Source organism: Euphorbia lathyris, chromosome 1 (assembly GCF_963576675.1).
Source record: "Euphorbia lathyris chromosome 1, ddEupLath1.1, whole genome shotgun sequence".
Classification (NCBI taxonomy): Eukaryota; Viridiplantae; Streptophyta; class Magnoliopsida; order Malpighiales; family Euphorbiaceae; genus Euphorbia; species Euphorbia lathyris.
The window spans coordinates 140,459,763-140,472,144 of record NC_088910.1 but is presented as its reverse complement, the minus strand read 5'-3'; the positions used below and the strand labels follow the sequence as shown (position 1 = coordinate 140,472,144).

The window sequence follows — 12,382 nt, the reverse complement described above, 5'->3', positions numbered from 1 at the left end:
CTCGAAACGCTGAAAAACGTTCGAAAAAGCCGAAAAGCGGCAAATTAGGGTTAGGGTTTCGGCGTTTCGGGGTTGCATTCCCATCGGAAACGGACCGACGGTCAAAACCCACAGCAAAGCTATGGGCCCCACCCCCGTTTGGCCAAATTCGGACGTCTAGGGTCTCAAAAACGCGATTTAGTGATTTTCGCGCGGTTCTAACCTAATTTTCAATGTATTATTATTTATTTATTTTTGTTTGATCTAATTAATGATTATCTTTACCGGTCGACCTAATTAATTAATTGTTAAAATGTAATAATAATAAGCTCTAAACATTAGAGGATCAAAATTCACTTGATACGGAAAAGGGGGGAAAAACGCCTTAAATAAAAAGCGAGAAGCGTCGAATTAGGGTTAGTGTCCCGGAACCCTAGTTTCATCGGAAACGGGCCAACGGTAAAAACCCACAGCCCGAAGAAGATTAAGTTAGGTAAGATCAGAAATCGATTGTATCATTCATCTGACTCGGACAACTTTTCATGATACAGTTTTCTGTTTCGAATATGAATTGTAAAATGACAATGTTAAAAACAGCAATAAAGATAGGGATAAGGGCCAAATTTGACCCGAACATACAAAATTATCCAAATTTAACCCTAACGTTTTCAAGCAATATCAATTTTAGTCTTATGTTATAGAAAATTTGAAAAGACCCGTTTGATTTACCTGCTTTTTAATGTTGGAAAAATCTGCTTTTTCACTGATTTTGGAAAAAGCCAATTTTCATGTATAAAAGGCAAACATGAGTTTCTTAACCAAACACCTAAAACTTTGTTTTTTTAATATGAAAAGGCAAACATGAGGAGAAAAATGAGTAAATAAACACTCACAGTTACCCAAAAAAAAATTGTTAAAATGCTAACAACTAAATCTGCGACATACAAGTGAATCACACGAAAAATTGTCAAAGTATCTAAAATGTTTATATTGATATAGTTATGACCAATAAAAAATGTACAAAACTGATTCAATTTATTTACAAACTTGTTTGTAATATTTGATGTGACAGTTAAATAAAAGTGAAACCATTCTTTTCAAATTTTCGATAAAGTATAGCTAAAATTGATCTTTGCACCATTTCATACATTAGGATTAAATCTGCAATTTCCCAAAAACATTATCTGTATCCCATAAAGATAATAAGACTAGGACATTTATATTCAGAAGGAATTCAACCTGTGGTTCAAAACGAATTCTTCATCAAAGATTGTGTCAAGAAAACTACAAAAAAAAAAAAAAGTTTGAAATCACTTCATGTTGTACCTAAGAACATTCTTCAGCTACTTCAAAGAAAAGTACCTTATGAGCTATTTCAGGGACTATGTTGTATAAAGGGATTGAGTTGAGTAAAAAACATGTTTCTCTAGTTTTAGTAGTTATGACACTCTTCTATTTTTCTTAACAATGTCAGCTGAAGAAAGAGGGAACCAACAAGCTTTTAGCTTTATATAAGAAACAGAAAATGGTAGCTTAATGTGCAGTTAGAGTATTAATTCCTACCACTTCTAGACATCTAGTTCATCATATTTTATTCAGAACTAAACACCCAAATGAATTTGTGATTTAATTTCTCTGTTTATATATTATAAAATAAATTATTAGGTAGAAAAATTATCAGCTAACCTCGAAACTTGTGAAGAATCCGCCTAATTGATTAGCTTTTTGACTATTTAACAGCAAATTCGCAACCACACGACATTAGAAAGAGAATACACTAAGGACACAAGCAATCTCATCCCCGAAAAACAGAATATACCAAGGAAAATAGACAAGAAGAATAAGAGTTACTGAATGCAATTGGAAGAGAATAGAGGTCATTTGTAACTTTTAACAGTTTAGTGGGACAGTTGAAGTATCGAGCCAAGTACAGGGGGAAACAGATGTATTAGGCCTATAAAAAAACCATGGAAATGAAGATCAGGTTAATATGAGTTTCAAATGTGCAGACCACAGATACACTAACTTTATCTCAAGATCAGGTTGAACCATTGCGCCAAGTACTTCACAAGTCACACAAAATCCTTCCTAAATGCTTATCTTCTATCTATGTTGCATGGACATAGACACAGAAACGGACACGGGAAACATTATTTTTAAAACATATTTTTTTATAAAATAGTCTACAAACAAAAATGGACACCGACAGGAAATGCAGAAACACTATTAATTAGAAGTGTCCGTGCAACATAGTCTCTATTCATATGGGAACTGTTAAATTGGCTGATAGTCTTGTTTCGTATGATGCATTATATGTTCAATTGAGTCCCATTCTAAACAAAAATCACCAATTGAGAGCTCATCGAAAATCATTCGGTTGAACAATTTCAGACCTTCTTCCCTAAATTCATTTTGAACCAGCACAAAGATTATTAGAGTCTCTATGAAATAGTCAAAGTTTCTGAGTTTAGGATAAGGTAGATTAATGATTTTGATAGTTTAAGGTCCTAATTGACTTTGAAGCTTTAGTTTGGGGACCCAAATGGATGTAATGCCAATAAGATTTGATATCTGTTACAACTTACAAGGTTAATGTCAACTTTGTCTTGTGATCCTAATTTTTTCCTCTTAATCAATGCTTAATACACAATTCACAAACTTTGGAGAAGATTAGGGCAGCTAAGATCAGAAATCGATTGATTGTATCATCTGACTCGGACAACTTTTCACGGTACAGTTTATTATTTAAGAGTTTTTAATATTTAGGAGTCTTTTATTATTTATTATTTATTATTTAGGAAGATTAACGTGTTTTTTTTGTTATTTAGGAGTTTTTTGTTATTTAGGAATATTTTTAGTATTTACCATTTAGAATGCTATTTTGGTAGAATCCCATTTGGGGAAGAATACTTGTGTGATCAGGAACCATTGTACATCTTTAAAAGGGGATGTTTATTGAATAAAGAGGAGGATAATTTTTACACACTAAAAACCAATACACGGAGTTAAGCAATCTCTTACAAATCGCTACTAAGCTTTCAAAATAGGTTCTACGAAGAAGAGGAGCCTATCGTCATGGGTGATTTTGAACAATGGACAGCCAAGGTTCAGGAGAGTAGCAGAATCCGATAAGTAATTTAGCCAAGAGATGCGATAGTTTAAGAAGAAACCAGCACAACTTTTGAGACAAAAACAAAAAAAGTGATGAAGCACCACAATGACCTAATGAGGAGACTCATAGAATTAAATGGTTACTCAATTTTCTAACAAGCACAAACTCACAATCATCAAAGAAAGAAGCAAGTGAATTACTATCTTAAAAAATGGAACCAAAATAAGAGCAGAGTTGATAAGATTCATTGAGAGTAACAACAAGTCAATAACTATCTAGCAACTAACTCTTGCTAAAAGTATGCACCCCACCACTAAAGTACCAACTTCCATGAGTAAAACATAAGGGAAGCACAAAATTCTCATTAAAATTTGCACAATGGGTAATGCGGAGAAGATACCATTTTCTTACAAACTTGAAGCACAAAATCCATCCGATCCACCAGCTAGGAGCTTCAAGTAAACCCATCTTTTCGAACTCTAATATCTGTTATAAGAAGCTAAAACTTAAACACACTTCTAATGAGAATGAATTCTCAAATTTAGCTGTAAAATATTATCTTCAGACAGTTATATTAAGAAAATGTGAGAGTTGAGAGAATCAGTTATATATCAGTTACAATAAGCTAAAACTTAATGAGAATTAATTCTCATATTTAGTTGTAAAATATTATCTTTAGACAGTTATATTAAGAAATCATGCGGATTTAGTTGCCCCACAATTTTGTTAGTTGCCCTACGTTTGTAGGTAACAGATTCCTGATCCTGAAGAATGTAAATAAGTTTTAAATTTTTTGTCAAACAATTACCTTTAAGAACCAATTCCGAATTTATAGCTCCTCGCCTCGTCAATGCAATTTCTACCTCCTTAACATGTAAAATCTGCTTCATGGTCTCCTCAACCAAATTCATGCAGTCATCACGACTAATATCATCTGATTCTAGGATGTACAAATCCAATGTAGCATGTAGTGAAGAAGGCAAGTTCGTCAATTTAAGAAATGTAGAACCCACCTGTCCCCATATTTTCAAGCTCTCAAGATTAGGACATGAAATTTCTAGGGCAGGACAGTCCTTACCAAATTCTTCTAGAATAAATGTTTTCAAATGCTCAGAAGCAACAACAACCGCACCTTCAAAGCTACAACAGCGTAATTCTAAGCATTCAAGCAAAGGACTACCAGATAAAACATCCTCAAGCGCTTGATTACCCAACTCAGAATGATCCAACTGCAAACTCTTAAGAGATTCCCAATTTACTTTCCCCTCCGGTATAAAATAACATGCACATAACTTCATCTTAACCAATGAAGAATTGTTGAAAACAAATTCCGGCAATACGTACTCCCTTCTAAATTGTAAGTTAGTAGAATCACAATCCAAAATGAGCTCCTTTACAGTTTTGATGGCAGCATAGCGAATCCACAAGGACAATCTAGGATCCAGGTACATCAAAGGGATATTTTTGGAGTCGATAAAAAATTTCTCTGTATTCAAGCAATCACGAAGAATAAGTATATTGTCAATCAAATTGATGAATTATCTAATATACATACCATTGGAAACAAAGTTGAGGATTGGGTCATCAGTCCATTTAAACGGACACATCTTGTAAAGGTCCCTCTCAAATGCGTCTTTTGTTAATGGCAAAAAAGAGACGATACGGTGGATGTCAGAATCTGGCAAGTAATCTACGTAGTCATCTATGCAGTCATCATGCTCCAAGGTTGATAGAATCTTCAAAAACAACGCAATGAATAATCAGTAACGATTATATAATCATTCAAATTTCAAATGCTACTATTCATCTGTTAAACGAAATTAAACTTAAAAAACTTTCAATGAGACTGAATTCCTAATATGAAACTTACCTGAATCAACCAACGCCCAATTTGTAGCTTCTCAACATGCTCAATCTGAGCAAGAGTCTGCAGCAAATTTATGCAGTCATTGTGACTCATTTCGTCTGCAAGCTCCACATCGTCGAAGTAGAAATCAAAAGTAGCATAGAGTGAAGAAGGCAAATTCATTAACTTAAGAGATTTAAACCACACTAGACCTGATATTCTCAATCTCTTAACATTAGGACATGAAATTTCAATTGCACTACATTCGCGGCCAACTCCATCCAAAATAAGGAAATCCGGCAAGGCACTAAGGCGGTCTTCTTCTTCTTCTTCTTCGCCGGATTTGATTCTTTTATTTCCATTTTCTGAATCGCAGCTTCCAACTCCACTTCCCTCGCTTTCCACCATGGAAGCTCCACCCGATCCCGCCATAAACAAACAGTCAAAAACTGAGATTGCAAAGCTATGTATGCGTTTGTGATTTGAAAATCTACAAAATGGTAGAATTCGGACAATTTTTGAAAAGAAAAAGAAAACGATAGTTCAATATTTATTTCAGGCAAACTAAGGTCTAGGGTTTAGTGACAGATTTGCAAAAACACTGCTTATGTTTTAAAAGTTTACAAATGGGCTTTGGATTGGGCCGGACCGTATTGGGCTTTTCAATAAAAACATATGTCCAAGTCCAGCCCAACTCATAGTAAATATGCTTTAGACTCGAGCCGGATTGAGCTGAATTAGAAAACCTTAATTTCAGGTTCAGTCCTGGTCTGTTCCATACTTTGTTTTCATAACGTTTAAGTAAAATTGCTCAACTTGATAACGTTATGGTAAAATTACTCTTGACTACTAATATTAAGAGTAAAATTTTAATATTTTAGATGTTAGTGATAAAATTGCTTCTGACAATCAACATTAGATGTATTTTTGTATATTATCCATAGTTTAAAGTTAATTTGGTGTTTAACCATCTAATAATATATATTAAAACTACGCATATAAATATAAACATTTAAAATATTTATAATTTAATAATCAAAATTAATGATATACATGTGTAAATTTTATTATTTTATTTTTATATTTACTTTAAATAATTTAATATATTATATTATATTATATTTTTTTATCCGTAAAAAAGGGAAAGTGATACATCAGCTCTATTGTTATTATTTTATATTATATATATATAGATATGTTGAGAATTAGAGAAATTTTGGGGACTTGTATAAATTCTGTAGAACTCTTAGATATAATACGAATAAAATAATCTTTTTATAGAATGATAAAATAATATAATTAAAATTAATATGTTATATATTATATTGTATTTTTATCAGTAAAAAAAGAAGGAACTGACACCTCAGCTCCATCGTTACTGATTTATATTATATATAGATAGATATGCAGAGAATTATAAAGATTTTAGGAACAAATCTAAATTCTGTAGAACTCTAGATATAATACGAATAAAATAATATTTTTATATATAAATATGATAACATAATAAACTAAAATATTATATATTATATTTTTTATAAGTAAAAAAGGAGATAATTATCTATTTACAAAAAAAATAAATCTTGTAATTTAATTGATTTACTGAGATAATTATCGTAGTTTAAAAGTTTACAAACAAAAGTATATGCTTTTTGCAGTTTATAAACTCAAAGCATTTAAAAATTGTTATCGTGACTATTTCCCTCGAAAGGGGGCAATTTGGAACAATTAAAAAGAATGATTTTGCAAATTATCCAAAGTTCAAGATCTAGTTTGCAAATTAACTAAACCACAAGTATTGTTTAGATGAAAAATCGATTCACATATCGTTTAATTGTAAAATTCATAAAGAACGGACTCATATTTGCAAAATTTTAAACCGAAAAAAGTATCTTTACAAATGGATCAAACCACAAGATTTATTTTTATATATTTCTTTTAAAATTTAAGATAGACCACATTGAATATAAATATAAATTTAACTTGAAAATAAAAATGTAACATCCTTCCTTTTTCACCTTTCTGCTATATAGAGGTAATTTAACACTTTTTCAATCCGTGCTTTCTATTTATATTTCTTAATGGAAAATTATATTAAATATTAAAAATTCCATAAAAATCTATTACAAGGTCCCAATAATTTAAATTGGGTTTTATTTTAATATAATATATTAATTTTAATTCAATTTAATCTAAATCTTTTTAACTAAAACCGAATAAATAACTTAAAACCTAAAATAACAGAAAATATTTATCAAACCAAACTGAAAATATGAAATATCAAATCTAAATAGAAGTCCAAATTATCTTGTTAGACTCATCCATCTTTTAAAAATCCAATGATACTGGGCAAGGCAACATCCTCAATAGCGGGCGCCACCGTATAGCCTAGGATAAAACAACGCTTTCACGCTAATGGCATTCTATAAATGAGGGTTATCTGATTTTTTTTATATTAATTATATGATATTCCTTTTTTATATTCTAACCGATCATTGACTTTAGCATCGGAGTGTACCTAAGGGCTAATCTAACGATATCAACTAGCATTCGTAAAAGTCAACTCGAAGATTGAACTAGACCCAATATTGTGCAGTGAGCACGATCCTACTTTGCAATCTCTAGATCTTCAGTCCGAACAACTCGAGAAATTTTTCAAAAGCATGGACAACTAACTGTTTAGAGATACCACTCAAATGAAGTCCATTCCTCAACACAATGACCCAAAAAGGCATTAGATCTCACGCTGGGAGAAAAAAAATGATCTCAAACTATAATGAGAAAGAGCTTGAGGTACATGATCTCGAATATAATACAACTGAAAAGCGAGATACAACTCGAAACTCTACGACATATCCTAATGCAATGTTGCTCGCCACATTGTAAAAGACGCAATTGACTCAGGTCTATATGGCAGAGATTAAATTATAGTTACAATAGGAATCAACATCTAACAAATGATTAAACATTCTTTTTTGGACACAATAAAGAAACGGGATGGGACATACCTAAAATCCATGATTAGAGTGCCAACAACAATGTTTTGCCTAGGAAGCACATCATTTGACATAAGAAACACAAATAAGTTATAGATTACGTCCTTCCTAATGAAAACACTGAGAATACTTCGATAGAAAAGTCTTAAGAAGTATTATTCTAATGTGTTATGGAATTGTGAGTTACCAAATACCATCCCACACTCCCTTCTCGTAGCGCATCATCGACACTCTTTTTCCACATCATTGGAAAACTCTTCGTTTGTCTCAATGTTCCAGCGTAGAAAATCCAAACGATCTCTATAAGATGATGAACATATACATTCAATAAGATATGATGTGTAAGATTTTTCCCACCACCCTATTAGGTGTAGCTCATGAATAGTATATGCGTTATTAGAAGAATCTTTAGATTCATTCTGACATTTAAAGGACCTAATTGTAGCTTGATTCGTGGGAGCAGTGAAAGCTGGGAGGTAAGTATTGATCTTCACGATGTCCGAAAAAGGGTTACAAGCCTCCTAAAGATGATTTTACGAGGTTTCATTAGATGTCCTCTTTTGTCATATCTTTAAATTTGGAGATTGTCATGGATGTCCTAGAAAAATGAACTTTTCAATCGTTGAAGCGGAAGTGTTTCACAGATTTGCTTAGAACTTTGAAAGAATTAATGGCTACAGGGTCAAAGTTTTGTACGTTGTGATGATAGCAAGCGTCTTGCTGATTACGTAGAGGAAGAAAAGACAAGGTTCGTAGGGGCTCTAACAAAAAGGAGAAAGGAAAACAAGTTAATGACATGAGGGGACCTTGTAAACAGAGAAATAATGCTCATGGCTCGAGCCATGAAGAATGGAATAACTGGAATCCATTTGCGTGAGAGGAATGAAGACCTAATATGTTTGAGATTACAACATTATATTTATTTGAGAATGCTCATTACACAGAAGTTCGCACCCTCACTGTTCGTAATGGTTGACAACGGACAAAAGCCACAAAATAGTGAAAGATGAACTCGAGGACCGACTGAATTAGTCACTAGGGAGAAATTTTTCAATTTTTACAAGAAACTAAGACATTCCACAAATTAATTCAATCACTTCAAGTAAGTAATTGTAAATTAAACAGATTAAATGATAGATATTCTAAATCAAGAATAATTAGATGGCTGTCCATGACTCATTCTTTGAAGGGTATCATAGTCCCCTTGCGATGTTTGTTGTACCAATTATTCCGATATTAGTGAACACACCGAATAATGACTTTTATTACTCATTGAAAACCAACGTTCTGAAATCACCCCATTTCGTCCCGATCTATTCACACATTTATTAATTATGTAATCAAATCATTAAATTTTCAATTACAATCCGCTCACAACAAAATATTTGTTTCAGATCAAGTCCAAATAGATGTCAAATTCATGTCTAAAAAGCTCAACAATAAAAAAGAAGTCCAATAAATTTAAATGGAAGGAACCTCTCCACCGCTCAATCGAGGGGTAGGATGATATTTTCACACTCAAATCAACCTACATATTAATAATATCTACTTTCTCTTTCTTCATTATGTGATATCCACTAATTTTGGCATTAAAGTATACCCAAAGAGTCTATCGCAACACAAGTCAACTAACATTCATGAAAGTGCACTTGGAGGGTAGACCAAACCCAATATAATCGAATCAAATTTTATTTTAATTATGGAAGAGATTTAATTAGTGTTATCAACATACTTCAGAAATATGATTGGAGATTTTAAAAGATTATTGACGTAATTAACATTTTAAAGCATAAATTATTTAATTGACAATTTTAAAAGGTTATACATCTAATTATCTAATTAACTATTAAGGTATATATTATAAATCTAATTGGGCTTTAAGCTTATATTGTAATGAAATTTTGAAAATTGTATATAATATATTTTAGGGTTAATTACAAAAAACTACCCTGTGATTTCGCCGATTTGTGATGTAGTACTTGTGGTATTTTTTTGTTGCAAACACCTCCCTATGGTTGTCACCGTTAGCAAAATCAAGGCAACGGTAAAAATTCTGTTAAATCAAAGGGGCATTTTCGGGGAAAAAAATTTGACTTGTTTTTTTTTTTACTTTTTAGTTGACCTCCTTCTTCATTCTCTCTCTTATTCTTCTTTTTTTTTTTTTAAAAATCTGAAATTCGCAATGAACGTTTGAAAATTCCAAATATTGAAGAACGTCTGGAATTTCCAGACATGATTCATCATCACGTCTGGAAATTCCAGACGTTCTTCAACGTCTGGAAATTCCAGACGTTCTTCAACGTCTGGAATTCCAAATGTTAATGTTTGGAAATTTTCCAGATAGCTGGAAATTTCTAGAATTTAAAAAAATAGAAAAAGAAAAAAGAAAAAAAAGGAAGAAGAAGAAGAGATAGAGGAGGAAGAAGAAGAAGAAAAGAGACGAAGAGGAAGAAGAAAAGAGAGGAGGAGGAGGAAGAAGAAGATGAAGAATAATGGAAAAAGAAGATGAAGAAGATGGAGAGAAGAGGGGAGAAAGAAAAATAATTAAAAAAAATAAAATTTGTTTTTCCCAAATTACCCCTCTGCCACGTCATTATTTTAACAGTTTTCATCCATTTGCCTTGATTTTGCTAACGGTGACAACCACATGGGAGGTGTTTGCAGCAAAAAATACCACAGGTACCACATTGCAAATCGGCGAAACCACAGGGTAGTTTTTTATAATTAACCCTATATTTTAATGAAATTCTGAAAACTGTATATAGTTCAGTTTTATCCAAATTAATTTTTCAAAGGTTTAATTTAATTTTGCATCTTTTTATTTAATTATGTTATTTTGATTGATACAAAAATCTTAAAAATCCATAAAATTGTGATTTTAGTTTTCTTTGCAATCAACCCTTTGTTAATTTTGTTTCTTACGGTGTATATTTTGCAACATTAGACCCAATTAGATATTAGAATGTATAAACACAATTCATTTAAGCATACTAATATTTTTTGGAAAAAAGTAAATTATATTTTGTTGCTGCACGAACTCAGAAAATGGGAACAGACCGAACAAAAATTAAATGGGCAGAGTCGCAGACAATGTCGCTTTCTTTAAGACGTTCGCGGAACTGCCGGAAATTAGCAAACAGTATGAACTCTGGTCGCCTCCAGGATAAAACAGCCCTCTTAAATACGATTTTGTATTGCTACGTACAAAAAATCGTTTCTGTAATACACTCTATAACTTGCTCAGTTTCTGTAATTGAAAGGGTAAAGAATGAATTCAATTGTCCTTTTTCTGTATGCCAGTCTCACCTATTTATACAGGAAAAAAGAGCTGTTGAGCTCTGATTTCATGGAGAAGGTGAAGGAGGAAAATCAGGAAGACTGGGTTAGGAGAAGACACGTTCAAAAGAAGAGAGACGTTATGAATAACGTTCTCAAAGACTGGATCAGAGGCAATTAAAATTTAATAAAAAAATAAAAAACGAATTTAATAAATAAATAAATAATATTATTATTAATTAATTTTTTTTCAATAAAAAATTATATTATGCACACCACACCACACCACACCAACCCAACCCGGTTCGGTTCGGTCGGACGGACGGCACGCGCGCGTGTGTGTGGTGGTCAACCAAAGAGATATGTCATCACCCTTTCACAAAAGTGGGTACCCCTTGGGGCACACCCCAAGCATGTGAGGACCTTCATTATAAACATCTCCACCAAGTGCTTTGAAAGTAATGTGGGATATTTTTCACTTGATAAAACTAAAAACCACTTGGGTGGGCTTATTTCATAAATTAAAATTGGGCCAAGCCCAACAATCCCCCACTATAATTTTTGAAATCATTTTACTGAGCAGTTACATAAGGTCAGACATAAACAGAGGTATCTTTCGATTTGAACCTTTGCGTAGTGAATATAGTTCAGATTTTACTTGAGTGACTCGTAGTCTTGAACTCTATCTCTGATTTATATCACGCCATAACCTTTTCAGAGTGTAGTTCTAGTAGCCCGTGCATTTATGGCCATGCACGTCTATCCCGGTTTAATGAATGCTCTAGAGTTTTGCCCTAAACTCATAGGAAGCGGCCTCACTTCCACATTCATATAGGTGAGTCTATCAAAAATACTCCTGTAGCTATGTACTTCACTCCAAATGGAGCATAGACTTTATTAAGATTTTCTATTATCTCAACCTCAAGTCGCTTCAGGATATTCATGCTTCAAATTGCATGATTTGACACATATTACAACACAAGTTGTTATTACCCATTGAACCTATTTCTTGGGATCTCCAGTCTATAAGTTGGGTTACCATTGTGTGTAACTCATCATTGTAGGGGCATAAGTCCCATACTCTTTGCCGTATTATGGACTTTCTCTCTAGCTAATCCTTTCGTCAAAGGATCGGCTAAATTCTCTTCTGAGCGTATGTGATCCACTCTAACA

General features: G+C 32.6%; 1 protein-coding gene across 1 annotated transcript; it reads right to left on the bottom strand.

Annotated features, from left to right (window-relative positions):
- Positions 1-3,393: 3,393 nt before the first annotated feature.
- LOC136211130 (F-box/LRR-repeat protein At5g02910-like) lies at positions 3,394-5,201 on the bottom strand. Its single transcript, XM_066002675.1, has 4 exons — positions 4,962-5,201; positions 4,647-4,827; positions 3,900-4,577; positions 3,394-3,577 (listed from the first exon to the last, which is right to left on the bottom strand). Exons 1-4 carry the CDS (start codon positions 5,118-5,120, stop codon positions 3,546-3,548), a joined length of 1,050 nt encoding a protein of 349 aa, XP_065858747.1. The 5' UTR covers positions 5,121-5,201; the 3' UTR covers positions 3,394-3,545.
- Between the last annotated feature and the right edge of the window lie 7,181 nt (positions 5,202-12,382).